The sequence below is a fragment of the Anguilla anguilla genome, chromosome 7 (assembly GCF_013347855.1).
Source record: "Anguilla anguilla isolate fAngAng1 chromosome 7, fAngAng1.pri, whole genome shotgun sequence".
Classification (NCBI taxonomy): Eukaryota; Metazoa; Chordata; class Actinopteri; order Anguilliformes; family Anguillidae; genus Anguilla; species Anguilla anguilla.
The window spans coordinates 55,414,937-55,430,489 of NC_049207.1; the positions used below are offsets into that span (position 1 = coordinate 55,414,937).

General features: G+C 48.1%; 1 protein-coding gene across 5 annotated transcripts in view; it reads right to left on the minus strand.

Annotated features, from left to right (window-relative positions):
* LOC118232500 (lymphoid enhancer-binding factor 1-like) overlaps nucleotides 1-14,435 on the minus strand; it is a 44,640-nt gene extending 30,205 nt beyond the window's left edge. For 3 of the 5 annotated variants that reach the window (XM_035427547.1, XM_035427545.1, XM_035427544.1), the window contains exons 1-3: nucleotides 13,308-14,435; nucleotides 11,186-11,252; nucleotides 9,006-9,133 (exon numbers count right to left, since the gene is read on the minus strand). In XM_035427547.1, coding sequence (XP_035283438.1) covers nucleotides 9,006-9,133; nucleotides 11,186-11,252; nucleotides 13,308-13,511 — 399 coding nt within the window. In that variant the 5' untranslated portion in view covers nucleotides 13,512-14,435. The remainder of the gene's footprint in view (nucleotides 1-9,005; nucleotides 9,134-11,185; nucleotides 11,253-13,307) is intronic. The other 2 variants (XM_035427546.1, XM_035427543.1) reach the window with 1 other exon arrangement.
* Between the last annotated feature and the right edge of the window lie 1,118 nt (nucleotides 14,436-15,553).

Below are 15,553 nucleotides of genomic sequence, written 5' to 3' on the forward strand. Positions count from 1 at the left end.
ATAAAAATCTTTTAAAGTTGTTATTGCCAGAATTAATAACAATAACAATGCTTCTCACGCATTACGCAAATACACCTTTGATGTGAACAGTTCTGTTATAATTTTGCCCTGTGCGCTCCATTATAAAACTGCTTTCATGACTGCACCAGCATCCAAAAAGGCTACACCTGTGAAAAATCTATTTTCTCTGATCTCTGTGAGGTAAGAGGTCTGGCCCACTGGCTTTACACACAGCACTCTCTCTCGCCATGCACTTCCACATACGTCTTGTCTGGAATGTGAAGAAAATTAATTTCATCCTTCTGTTACTCAAACAGGCCAGCAACAGCTTCCACACAGCCTTTCCCCAAAACACAGGAAGTGTGTAACAGACAGGTGTAAACAAAACACAGGAAGTGTGTAACACAAACCGGTGTAAACAGTGAGGATCGTATGCCTTTTGCCCATACAGTATTTTTACTGGGTTAAAAATAGTGACATTTCAATGTAGCTAATATTCACACTTCATCATTGTCTTCCATAACACCCTGCACGCTCCCTCCCAACTCCAACTTTTTTCTGTAGAAGGTAAGTGCATAGAGGTGGGGGGATGCACTTTGAAATGTACTAGGTGATCTTGTAAGGTGAGAGGAGTTCTAATTGAGGTTTGAGGCCTAACAACTCAGTGTGGAAAAACCTGCCAAATTTACAACAGCATGACTGCTCCAACGCATCTGTCAATCAAAACACCAGGCTGTGCCAGCGATGACATCACAAACACCACATCTTATGAGGATCATAAGCAGTAGCAGCCAGACATCACCTTTCCTAAGACAACTGAACCCTTTGTGTGGCCTGGCCGCCATACATATCAAAGGGGGGGAGGAGGGGAAAGGTGGAGGTGTGAAATTAGCCCGGGAAAACCCCCAGGAGGCCACAGGAGAGCGGTAGCACGGAGCTTCCAACTGAAGATTCCCGACTCACGACGGAAACACGGTGAAAACCTATCGGATGAATCGACCTTCATCGACCTTCACCGGCGGCGCCATCCGCAGCAGGTCATGCGTGGCGGCCCAGCTGATGGTTCACTCAGATGGCCTCCCCCCAAACCCGCCCCGCTCGGCTGGCGTTCAGTCCACTCGGTGACCCCCCCCCCCCCCCACTCCGCCCCGCCCCGCCCCGCCCCGCTCGCCTGGCGTTCAGTCCACTCGGTGCCCCCCCCCCACCCCGCTCCGCCCCGCCCCGCCCCGCGCTTTGGGCTCCCTCCCTTTGATGTGAAGGTGCAGCGCGCGCGGGGCCCGGGCCGATTGATTGGGTGTTTTGACTCGCCGTTTGAAGACGGGCGGCTCAAAGTGGCACACGCCCCTCTGATGTGCGCGGCGTGGGGAACATGAAAGACCTCACCTGGGTACCTGTGTGCCGAGCACTGAGCGCGTGCGCAGGACCCGCCCCCAACACACACACACACACACACACACACACACACACATACACACGAGTGTGCACGCGCACAAACACACACACACACGAGCGTACACACGCACAAACACACACACGCGCAGGGTGGTCACAGGAACTTCCAAGAGCTTAATGATATGACAGGTTTATGGCTGTCTACTCAACAGATTCTTTTTTCTTTACAGACATGCTGAAGCCTGTTGATCACGACTGGCTCCAGGAATTAGTAAATCTTAACTTCTCTTTGGGAACATAGTTTGGATTCAGACGTTCCTGGCGTTTTTCATTTTCTTTGAGAAAACATACATGTACTTGAGAGAAGACCGTTCTGTCTCAAAACATCCTGTACAGACATAATGTTGCACATAACATTGGAGTGAATTATATGCACTTTAGAAAGACAAATTTATTTCAAGGTAATAATGGGATGGCAACAGGGAGTGTTGGGTACTCAAAGCCCCAAATCACAAGACAAAAGTATCGCCTGCAATTTGACTTGCATCCCCTTTAAAAATATCACAAACACATTTCTTTATGATAGGAATATTAATTGATTACCAGGGAATACGATTAACGGGGAATAGCAGCAGTGGAGACGAGAGGGAGGGGTCTGGACTGTGCGTCCGTGGCATGTGACAGCACTGAGGAAGAGGGGCAGAGTAGAGAGGCCGGTTTCACCCCGCGTACGTCTCCGTGACGCTCTCTCTGAGCCGTGTGGCAGGGGCACCAGCCGCTCGGCATCGTGGGCCATCGGCAGAGGGGCGGGGCGCAGGGGTGGCTGAGCAGGGGGAGGGACACACACACCCCCAAAAAAGACACCCTCGTTAGCACGGTGGCAACTTCTGCCTCGTGCAAAATAATTGAGGAAAAAAAACAAACAAACACAGAAAGGGAAATATGGAGCATCTGCACGCCTAATCACTCTATTCTGCAGCGATTTTCTGCTCTGCTGGACGGAGTGACTGCCAGATTACAGCACCCCTCCCTCCCTCCATCCCTCCCTCCCTCCCTCCATCCCTCCCTTCGTCCCTGTTCCGCTGTCCCTCCCTCCCTTTCTCTGTCCCTCCCTATCTCCATCCCACTGTCCCTCCCTCCATCCCTCCCTCCGTCCCTCCCTCTCTCTCTCCCACTGTCCCTCCCTCCATCCCTCCCTTCGTCCCTGTTCCGCTGTCCCTCCCTCCCTTTCTCTGTCCCTCCCTACCTCCATCCCACTGTCCCTCCCTCCATCCCTCCCTCCGTCCAGGACTGTCAGCGAGACTATGGAGCAGGGGTACGCTCTTCATCACTCTTCATCATCATCTCCCCACTCGCCAGCCACAGTCGCTCAGGTAGCAACCCCCCCCCCCGGCCGCTCCCCCCACCCCCCTCACCCAAAGTCTAGCCCAGCTGAATTACACATAATTGCTTCTGCGCAGCGATTGATTTCAGCCAAGAAAAGGGAGAGGAAAAGAAGAAAAAAAAACAGCCAGCCACCCTCCTCCCTCCTCCCCCCTCCCTCCTTCCTCCCTCTCCTAATCCGCCCCCCCCCCCCCTTCCCCCTTTCTCCAGCTCCAATGAACAGCAGCCAAGACTCCCCGTCTAGTATGAGGCAGCGGGCTTTGAAGAGATCAAAGCCAAGGCGGCGGGCCGTGCGCGGCGTGCCCAGGGAATACGGGCGGCCCGCGGGCTCGCAGCCCCGGCTTCCCGCGGCACGGCAGACTGCAGCTGCGCCGCATCTACCCTCTCTCTCTCTCCCCCTTCACCACCGCGCTCCTTCACCACCGCGCTCTCTCTCTCTCTCTCTCTCCCCCTTCACCACCGCGCTCCTTCACCACCGCGCTCTCTCTCTCTCTCTCTCCCCCTTCACCACCGCGCTCTCCCTCTCCCTCTCCCCCCTTCACCACCGCGCTCTCCCTCTTCCTCTCTCTCTCTCCCCCTTCACCACCGCGCTCTCCCTCTCTCTCTCCCCCCTTCACCACCGCGCTCTCCCTCTCTCTCTCTTTCCCCCCCTTCACCACCACGCTCTCTCCCTCTCTCTCTCCCCCTTTCATCACCACGCGCTCTCCCTCTCTCCCTCTCTCTCTCTCCCCCCTTCACCACCGCGCTCTCTCCCTCTCTCTCTCTCCCCCCTTCACCACCACGCTCTCTCCCTCTCTCTCTCTCCCCCTTCACCACCGCGCTCTCTCCCTCTCTCTCTCTCCCCCTTCACCACCGCGCTCTCTCCCTCTCTCTCTCTCCCCCTTCACCACCGCGCTCTCTCCCTCTCTCTCTCCCCCTTCACCACCGCGCTCTCTCCCTCTCTCTCTCCCCCCTTCACCACCGTGCTCTCTCTCTCTCTCTCCCCCCTTCACCACCGTGCTCTCTCTCTCTCTCTCTCTCCCTCTCCCCCCATCACCACCGCGCTCTCTCTCTCCTCTCTCTCCACATCGCTCTCTCACATCAGAGATACCCCCACTCGCTCAGAAAGGAGGGAAAGGACAGAGAGAGAGAGAGAGAGAATGAGAGAGAGAGTGAGAGAGAAAATGAGAGACAGAGAGAGAGAGAGTGAGAAAGAGAGAGAAGCTACAGGCTGATTTTTATTTTCACAACTCCATAATTGGGCAGTTCAAAGAAAGAAAGGGGGAAGAAAGTGCCCGTTTGCTTTCAGTTCAGAGGCCGATATGAAAGGAAAAGCAAAGTGTTCATGAGTTTCCTAAAAATTAAACACAGCCATTTTTCCCCAAATGCAAAGCATGTTGAGGGTGCTTTTCACAATGCAGACTACACAAAATGAATTTAGACAACCCCCCCCCACCCCTTTCCCCACCCCCGCTAGCACTTTACAGACCAGAACGCGGCAAACGTGGAGCTGTACCTGCAGAACAGGTGAAGGCTTGCTGTGCAGCCAAACGCATCTGCATAGCATCTCTCTCTCCCTTCATTTAACCGCCCGGCTAATAGTCCCTGGTGAAAAACAGCCATTCCCTTTGTAATGCAGTGACGTACGCCACATTCATACGCAACGGGCTATTAATATTTCACAGCAGTCAGACGCACGCCCACAATATCTGCAAAATAACGAGCTTCTGAAAACGAAAGCCTTCAAGTTTCGTATTTTCGAAGCGGCGATTGATCACGGCTCCACCGCCGGAGCGGAATCATTATCCTGCTGCACGTGCCGAAACGACGCAAATCAGCCGCGCAGCCTAGCGCTCACCGCTACGCGAGCATCGCTAACGCATCGCCAACGCATCGCTAACGCATCGCCAACGCATCGCTAACGCACCGCTAACACACCGCTACGCCAGCATTGCTAACGCACCGCTAACGCACCGCTAACGCATCGCAAATCAGCCGGTGTCGTGCAGCCTAGCGCTCACCACTACGCCAGCATCGCTAACGCATCGCTAATGCATCGCTAATGCATCGCAACCCGAGAGGATTACTGAGGAGCATCTCCCTGCTCGTCTCCTCGGTTATTAAATTACCCGAGCACAGCTTTAATCGCTGGGAATGGGAGTATATCTGGGAATGCCTGAGAGGCAGTGGAAGTTCTTATACACACACACACACACACACACACACACACACACAAGACCTCACCAATAACAGGAAATACGGTAAATAAAAGAGCTCACTTGGTGCAAATTAAACAGATTTTAAAGACAGCACTCTTTCATTTAGCTCACTTTGAGAAACAAGAGCCTCAAAAACACCACTCACACACACACACACGCATGCACACAGACACACCAGGCACGTGCACACAGACTCTCTCTCACACTCACACACTAAGTCCCCACAGTGCCCACCAGGGCCTAGGGCAACATTCACACAAAGGCCGCTGGGCCTCCTCCTGTGTCCCAGAGCGGGGCCAGCGGATCTGACTGAACCCCCCTCAGCAGGTACCGGGGCTGCTGGGACTGGACGGGGCTGCAGGGGCTGCTGGGACTGGACGGGGCTGCAGGGGCTGCTGGGACTGGACGGGGCTGCAGGGGCTGCTGGGACTGGACGGGGGTGCAGGGGCTGCTGGGACTGGACGGGGCTGCAGGGGCTGCTGGAGCTCCTGATCCACAGGCCATTCCTGCACACTGTGAGCTGAGCTCTCATCCATCACCAAAGCCTCAGATAAGAGGAGACAGATCACACTGCAGAGCACGAGCCTCGTACCGCAGCACACATGCCAAGGAGCATGCATGCACACTGCACAAACACGGACATGCATACAAACATGCACACGAACAGGCACACCGACATGCACACTGCACAAACACGCACATGCATACAAACATGCACACTGCACAAGCACGCACATGCACACAAACACTCACATGCAGTTTTGGCTTTGGGTGTCAAAAGTAAAACTTTGGGAATTCAAAACTCAGTGTGTCACCCAAAACAATGTCAACTTCCAAGACTTGCAGAGATCAGATTCCTTGCCAGCATAACCCTTAAACTGCACAAACACAAACTGCTACAGTTAGGGAGAAAATATGGGGGCTGCAATTGTCCTCTACAAACACAACAAAAAGTTACGAGAAAATGCAAGCCAAGCCAGCTTTACATAAATCTAACTGGCCATGGTACTCCACAAGCATGAGACATGGGACAGGACTCCATGTGTGAGGAGAAACTGGAGGATGTGCGAAGGGTTAATTACTATTCCAAGTGCAAGTTGTGATGTCATTAAACAGACACTGGAATCAAGGTCGAGCTAACTGGACATTTAAAATCAATCACGTGTGACAGAACATAAACCGAAATCACACGTCCTTAAATTCTAATCAGGATTACTTTTGTAATCACTGAAGAATTTATACAAAATGAAGAAGACTGGAATTGATTACACAGCAATTACAAAGAAACAGTAATATTACCAGCTGAAAACACACACACACACACTCTCTCATGCGCACACATATAGGCGCACGCAGACACACACACACACTCTCTCTTGTACGCAAGTACACACACACACACACACACGACTAAGGCAATGCACCGTAAAGGATGCCAGGGATCAGACTCCCTCTGACTGCACCGCTATATCTAAAGCCGCCGTCAGCAATTAAGAGCTAAACCCCGCTGGACCCGGAGATAACACACGCATACACGGAAGCCCCTCGCCTAATGCTACACAGAACCGCCGCGCGCCGCGTGTGGAGAGCTGCTGGCGAAGAGTTACGGTCCCTAAAATAAGATCCTCGCCGGGCATTCAGGCGAAGCGCGATCGCGGAAATCCCTCCTTTTTTTTTTGTTTAAGCCGGAGCACGGGATTCCACGGCGCGGATCAGTCGTGTTTTTCACATCAAAGAGCCGCCACGGCGGATTCCACCTGCCCCGCGCGGCTCGCCCTCCACCCGGAAACACAGGGAAACACAGGGGAACACAGGGAAACGCAGGGAAGCACAGGGAAGCACAGGGAAACGCAGGGAAGCACAGGGAAACGCGCTTCCTGCTCCGCACTCTGCGAAGGCCTGCGTTTAGTCATCATTATCACAGTGGTCAACAACGACACAAGCACCCGACTATACGTACGAAAACTGACGACACGTGCGCTTTAGTTAATTACATTTCACTGTTACAGTTTGACGGGGAATTCTCACTTTCGCTGCAAATTATTAGATTTCACTCTTCATCCTAGTCATAATGTTTTTTGATATTTTATTATTCTTCGGGAGACAAGGGCGCGCGTAATGCAGTACGGAGTCTCTGAACGAACGAGGGCAGCTGCAACTCGTTATTTCGTGTTGGTCAGTCCAGATGTCAGGAGACACGCGGGCCCAAGAGAAGGTAAATCCGTCAGGAATTACGTCTTATTGCCTTCGCTTCGTTCCTAGGTCTGTGGCCCTCTGATGAGAACATCTATAACGCCTGTCTTTTGTTTTTTGTTTTGTTTTTAATCTGAACGCATTTCCGCCTGAAGACTTCCTTTCTTAAAAATAGCAGTAAGAGTGTTGGGCTGTTCTTGCCTGCAATAACCTTTAGACTTGGAGCGCGTGAGATACCAAGTCTGAGTATGCATCAGAGTCTTCCTTTGGGCTTTCACCATTTAAACAGTGACCAGTTTCACAGGTACAGATTGTGAATGCAGATTCTCCATACAAAGCTCAGTTTATTCCAGGACTAAGCTTAAATCTGTACCTGTGAAACCAGCCCTAAATAGCAACAAAATGCTCAAACCCACCAAAGTTTTCTGCCTTTTGGTCTGAGTTTCCTCCTCCTATATTTCGTCGTACCCTCTTGGCTGGCAAAATATTGCAGGGCATTTCTGCTGACTGGTGAAAGACAGGTGAAGTCCAAAACAACGGGGTTGTTTTCCATTAAATCACACGCTGGACTTCATTACCCATCAGCACCTCTGCACCACGTTCTTTCTGGTTTGTCTCAGGTAATTTGTAAAATACCATAAACCTGATTTAAAAAATGACTGTAAATCCTCTGACCCCCACACTACAACTTGTCAGGAACCCCTTTACTATCAACTCAGTATTCTGAAGGTGTGCCCTCTCAAATCAAGTGAACAGCAGGTAAATCGGATCAGCGCAACTGTAAACCGTAGGAAAATGGGTATATTTTATGCCGTCAAGAGCAAACAAAGCACCCATACAGAGAACACACGCTGTGACATATAACTCGAATAAAAATCAATCAAAAGATGAGAGGCTCCCAATAGGAGTGCAATTACATGAGATCTACAGAGGCAAGAAATCCTCGTAGTTCCACTGTATTATACAGGACTGACATTAAAAGATAGAACACAGTTTGCGATACACATGGAGGAACATCGCTGTGTGCTGAAGTGCATGACAAACTAACCACTGGGAGCTGAAGGAAAGATAATCTTACTACATGCTGGCTGAACTAAACCCAGCTCTCATACACATTCTGTACCCCAGGTACACCAGGTACACCCCCCACTGAGCCTCAGGTACACCCCCCACTGTACCCCAGGTACACCTCAGGTATGCTCCAACATCAAATGGCACATCTGCAGGTATTCTGCATTAGGGCAAGGCTGGGTTTCCCTCTCTATATGACAGCCGCAGAGCTAAGTCAGGAAGTTGCGTTCTTCATTTTCTGTCCTGCCTCGTCTTCGTGTAAAGCGATTCGGCTTTGACCCCGGCTAACCAGAAAAATCAGTAACCATTTCACACAACAAGAGCGGTCGCTAATACTAGCAGGATGACCTCAAACACAACCTGAGGCACAGAGCAACAGTCTGGTCGCACGCCATAGGGCAAACCTCAGCTCTCTTTCAGATGCAATAAAACACTTATATAGCATGCTACAGTACGTCCAAGGTGCCAGGACGACCGCTTGAAGAGATTTAGCGCCCACAAGACGTACACTGTGCCACTGTAGTTTTACAGACAGCGTACGAGTTTGATTGCCTCAGAAGCCAATAATGCTCACGATTTTCAGTTCAGATACCAGCGGAACACATTCCCGCTCTTTTACACGCGTCCGTGTTACATATTTGAGCTTGGAAGCCCAGTCCAACGGCACGTGTAGTGAGGAGGAGTTAAAATGGAAAGAAAAGTTGTGTATTAAAAAAAGAAACGGTTACGTGTCCTAAAAGGAAAACGCAGGAGACAGAGAGCGCTCACCGTGCGGGGCATGGGGGGAGAGAGAGACCCGTTACTCAGGTACGAGTCGCTGTTCATGCTGGACATCATGATGTAGCTGGGATACCCCGGGTAGGGATGGCCCTTGCCGTATCCGTCGTGGTGCTTCCCTGCCGAAAAAGAGGAACGAGAACGTCACACTCATTCTGACCGGGCGAGGCTGCCGTCCCCCTCCATCATTTCAGACACACGCCACTGACCTCCCAACCGTGGAGGCAGATCCTGGGGGTGGGGGCGGGGGGGGGGAGAACGTCAAATGCCACCCCCACCCCCCAATATTATCATGCTGTGTAACCCCCAAAAACAAGTTTCCTGTTTGTTGTTGCCCACCAAAAGTTATTCTTGCTGCCAATTATCACTTTCCAACTTGATAAGTACACTCTCAAAGAGACTTATTTTTTCCCCAATATAAATAAAAATTAAAAAACATGTATCATATTAAAAGGGCTGAAACAAGTAAATATATCCCATTTGACTTGATCAGCAGAGTTTTTCATGGAAGCCACAGACATCGGAAATTACGCACATGGATACAAAAAAGCTATGATACCAAATAAAACATTCTGAAACATTATAGAATCAAAGGAAAACGCAGAGAAAATAAATTTAAAAAAATCAGTGAAAAGCCAACGCATCCACTATCAAAAGGGCACACATTCAGCAGCACAACCATCATGTATGCCAAGTGCTCTGAGTTTGCGTGAGCAGCAACTGGAGCACCGTTTTGGCGCGCGGTTCGCCCGCGGCCCGTGCCGCGCTCGTCCCCCGTCGTCTAACCCCTCCCCCTTTTGTTCTGCGGCCGAGGGGAACCCCTCCGTGCCAATTAGAAGCAATTAAGAAGAATAGACAGATTATGTCAGACAAGGAGGCCCCACTGTTTGGCCCCGACCTTTGACCTGATGGGGGGGGGGGCACACTCCCGGAGGTCCCCCCCCCCCCCCCGCCCGTACCCAGGAGGGGTGACAGGCGTGATTAGTGGAGTCGGGCACTGGGTAGAGACTGAATTGATGGCAGCATGCTAAACTTGGCACTGACCACGCTGGTGGCTGGGGAGGAACCATTCAGTCAGGGCCACCCATTCACTGCCTTGTCTTGCGCCAGAGTGCGGTGGGTCTATTCAACGCCCAGGCTTTGGGTTAGTGGTGTGGGTCTATTCAAATCTGGGCTTTGGGTTAGTGGTGTGGGTCTATTCAGGGGAAGAACAAAGACCAGGCTCTCTCTCGCTCTCTCTCTCTCTCTCTGTCTCCATCTAGATCTTTAGCCCCGCTTCATTTAGATAAGAAAGGAATAGGGAGATGCCCTTCTCTCTCTCTCTCTCCCTCTCCACAGTAAAAAACTTGTTGTCGCTGACAAGAATCGGCAGAGTTTGTACAACGACACACTTGGAGGGGAACAAAGCGTTGTTTGGCTGCCCTTTCTGAAAGGTGGCCTGCTCAATCAGCAACAAACAAAACAGCTGCCCCTGAGCTACTACAGCAGTGATGTCACAGCGTCACAATAAATATTTTCATTTCGCTGTTGAGACTAATTTGTACGCGCTCATTATTAATTTATTAAATACCACTTCGACACGATGTGCTTAACGATTGAGAAATTAATTTAGAAAATATGACATAACCACATACCGACATAAGTGTTTATTGTACGCAACCACTTCTCAGCTCAAATGAGAGATATTTTACAACTTCAACCAGCATGGAACAAAGTGCCGATATTACCTCATGACCCCCCCCCCCCCCCCACCCCCCACCCCCACATACTATAACCTGCAGGAATCTCATAATTAGCCGTTTCAGATCAAAATGTAACTTAGCTGAGCGTCCGTGAAAATCATTCTGACAACGTTCACCACTCATTACATCATCATGCTCATGCCTTCAGACAGACCAATCTGAGGTTCCTCTTAAAAGACAAACACAAGCTAACAGGTCACAACGGTGACTATATTCCATAGCCCAACCTCTTCCTACAGGTTAGATTTCAGATTTTGGAATTTTCAAAAAAGAAAACTGTCAGGTTGGTGGGTGGGTCCATGCACACTCTTTTAGACTTGTTATTTGGAACTGATGCTGGCTTGTCAACATGTACGACAGCATTGCTTCCCTTTACCTGCGTCTACAGGTAAAGCAAGCAGCCGTCGGTCCGGTCCGAACCCCACTCACCCTCATCGATGTGATCCCTGTGCTTTTCGTGGTATGAATCCTGGGATATTTGGGACTGTCTAGCTGCCTGTTAGAGAGAGAAAAAACAGTGATGTCAATGAAGGGGGGAGGGAGGGGCAAACAGAACCCTGACATAAGAGCGTCCAGGGTCATTCTGCTACTGCAGGAAATAAGGGCACAACTCTGTTTGAAGAGGCCTTAAATAAGGTGCTTTTTATGAGCATAAGGAGGCAGTTTTAGGGGCCCACGTGCTCCCCCCCCTCCCCCGTTTATATGCAGTTCTTGAGTCACCTATCAGCATACAAAAATAACTCGGGTCAAATTTTCCTATTGGCCCAGGTGGAATGATGCAATAATAAATGAACAGAAATGTCGGGTGATAAGCATTTCAGCTGACGATGCTGCGAGCATCCAATCAGCCCGTGCTAGACTGCGACCCTAACTTACGAGCCTCCGTCCTTCGTTTGGGTTTAAATGGCGTTTTTCAACCAGGCCCTTGCATCAGGCATACACACTAATGAGTAGGAGGAAAAAATCAGGAGACTGACGAGTTACCTCAGACGGACTGCGGTGAAATGTCTGCTCGTTCTAAAGGAGCACAAACTAGCGAGATTCTCAGTGATGTGGTTCACTGCTATCAATGTCAAAAACGAAGAGGAGATTGCACCGCAATGTGATTATTTCAGTTTAAGCACTGGGGACACTGGAAATGTAATTGAGCAAATAAATAAATGTCTAGTTTATGACACAGAAACATTTCTGCGTTTCTACACTGAACCTTTGTAAAAACATACATTTTCGATTTAAAGTTCTCAAGAGTAAGCGCCTGTAATGTATGTTTATAGTGCAACCTGCTTTGTTTAAATACAACCATGAATGGATTTTAATCGAGTGTGCCAGTTTGAAACGTAGAATGCAAGGAAGAGTAGACGGGGAATATTTAAAACGATGCGCGATAAATCTTGCGTTCCCATTTACGAAGAGATGTGTTTTATAAATTAAGACGTCACAAACTATTTTAACATTATGTCCAATATTCAAGGTATGCATTTCAGTGTGGATACTATAACACACTTTCAAACAGGTCTTGGTAGCCGGAATAAACTATAACTACAGGTGGTTATTAATAATAATAATAATAATAATAATAATAATAATAAATGACATTACATTTGTTTGCTTTAAGTAATGAAATGTCAAATACAGTCTGTTTTTAATTAAATAGTTCCGTGGATCATTATTGTAAATAATAATAATGTGTTAACTGAAAACAATAACATTTTCTGATATGGTTTACACAGCACGGTACACACAGTGCACTTGAGGCCATTGACTGACGCTGCTAACACGCATCAGGTGTAGTTTAACTATAAAGAAAGAGTGATTGAAAAAAAATATACACAAAAACTTCCTTTATGAAATTGCATAGGGAAATGTAGTCTTCTACTGCATGGATAGATTAATTTAAATAAATTTTACGTTAACTCGTTCAGGCCTAAATAACGGTTTGACCCTCTCTCCGCATTCCTGTGGGGCGACATAGCTCAGGAGGTAAGACCGATTGTCTGGCAGTCGGAGGGTTGCCGGTTCAAACCCCGCCCTGGGCGTGTCGAAGTGTCCTTGAGCAAGACACCTAACCCCTAACTCCTAACTGCTCTGGCGAATGAGAGGCATCAATTGTAAAGCGCTTTGGATAAAAGCGCTATATAAATGCAGTCCATTTACCATTTACCATTACTTCAGTTTGGCCGCCGGCGGATAAAGGACGTGTAATCAAGTGCACGTGTCTTGTTCACCTTTGTATGCTGTTATTTACAGCTCGAGGCCTCGCATCCGCATTTTTAAGCAGAGGATAAACGCAATCCTCTGAAACCCTGCGCATCTTGATATTCTCCTGCCCCTTTTCCCCCCTCACTTGAATGGGGATATGAGGGGGAAATCTGAAACACACCACAAAAACTGCGCGTGCCTCAATTAGAGTGGTTATAGTTGCACAGCATAACGATCTACACACACACACACACACACACACACACACACACACACACACACACACAGTTTTATCAAGTAATGAATCCAAATTGTTCTAAAGCTCATGCATGACTAAAGGATAGAGACTCACGTCATGGCTGCCGCTGTTTGGATTTATCTCCGACTCGTTTACTAGAGACGACTTTATATCTGCTAAATCCCCTTCCTCCTCCGGGTGATTTATTTCAGCGAATATTTGTTCTTCCTCCGGATTGCCCTCGTCTTTGAACGGGATCATTTCGTCGGTGGCGCATAGTTCCGGGTCCCCACCGCCTCCTCCGGCTAACTGAGGCATTTTGGTCCAGGTAATTGCAAAATGCCTTGTTAAAAGGCAGCTTTTCCAGTGTCAAAAATGGCAAATTATCAAGTTCCCAGAGGCAACCGTAAACGTCCTGCAGAAGGTGGCTAATCTTAGCACAATTCAAGCTCTGCGCCAATGTCCCACTGCAAGTGCTCGTATTTTCGCAACAGCAACGGCGGAGTCGAATGTTTTTAACTTCGTTTTTAAAGTAATTTCTTCTTAAAACGATGCTGACAAACAAATAAATGCAGTTGGCTAGATGCAGCTATCAGCTGAATGTTTATGTTCCTCGAGCGGAAACTCCAGTTTTCATTCGGACTTCAAAATAGAAACATCTTTTAACAACTCCTCAAGTGCAGTTACGTCGGGACACGCCAAATTTTCCGTAGGCTAGCCCCGCACCTGAAAATAAATAAACCATAAAAACAAGTGGTGCTAAAAATATCTCCGTCTCCGGAACTCCAGACGCAAAAATCTTGGTGAAATCTCAGAAAAATGTGAGTAACGTACGAATGTGCCCAGATTGTTGTGAACCCAAGTAAAAAACTATCCTAAGTAATGCTTAAAGTCGCTGCTTGTCCGTTTTACATCAGACGCGGCGTGTCTATATTTCTGCAGCTGCATGTATAGCACATCCTTGATAAACAGGCAAAGTATTGAACACCACTCTCTTTTAAAACGGAAAAGAAAGTCCAACAAATTAAAAAATAAATCTTAACGAGGCGGTATCTGCGCGTTGTAGACAGAGTTCCAAACTGGAGCCTGGCTCCGTAAGTAATGTCGCGTCTGTGTATGTGTGTGTGTGTTAGTAATGTAACTCTCCTCCCCCCTCCCCTATATCTTGCTATGACTGTGGGGGGAGAGATGAAAGGAAAGCCGCCGGTCTGATTGACACCGCACTGATTGACACTCTTGAGAGAGTGGGCAGAAGGATACGTACAACGAACAAGGCTAGCGGATAGGCGGGGGGAAAGGGGGCGAGGCAGGAGCAGCGGTGTTTCGGAAACAGACTGCAGTCTGTAACAAGAGTTCTCTGTGAAACAATATGATATTGTTAAAATGGTTTGTCGCTCATTACGCAGAAAATATAGACCCGCATTAGGTTAGCAATGGCAGTTCAATTCAAAACTTCCATTCAGGCTCGGCAAACCGCTGAAACTTTGAATGACTTTATACGCTCATTCTTTTACATAACACACTTTCCCGCTGTATTTATCACTACTATAAGAAATAATAACAAACAAAAAACCCGATTTTTAAATTGAAACATATTCAACAGACTAGACGAGTCGTTTAGACAGTTACATAACTGGACGGATGCCAGTATTCCAGTGATGTAATACATAGTATATTATCAGTCGTGGTTATCTGTTCGAATAGAGGTGCACATTTCATTCATACTATTTTATTGTCGTAGCCTATATAATCAACTTCTCACTCACACTCGATGTGTGCAGTTGAATACTTCACCTTGTGTCCATGGCGGTCTGATGGAGACAAGAAGCTGACATTAGCAGTCTATGAAGCCTAAACCTTTTTTGGCTTAATATAATCTACATATCCGAATCTTCATTTTTCATATTTACTTTCGTCAGTGTTGATATTCCATATTTGGACCCTTTTTTAAATAAATGTTATTTACTTTAAAATATATTATTTATCATTATATTATTATCATTATATTATTATTATTACTGTTGATTTTCCATAAAAAACCGGTGCCTGCCCGCGGCAGATGGGTTCCCCCTCTGAGTCCGGTTCTGCTCAAGGTTTCTTCCTGTTATTAGTCAGAGAGTTTTTCCTTGCCACTGCTGCCCTTTGGGGGGCGGTTCTCTGTAAAGCTGCTTTTTGACAAACTCCTTTGTTAAAAGCGCTATACAAATAAAAATTGATTGATTGATTGATTGTTGTTATTGTTGTTATTGTTGTTGATTATGATGTTTTTGTTGTTAAGATGTGGTTCTTGTCGTTAAGAATTTCTTGTCGCCTGTAGGACACGTAATAGGCTATAATTTTTCATATTATTCTGGTTTGAT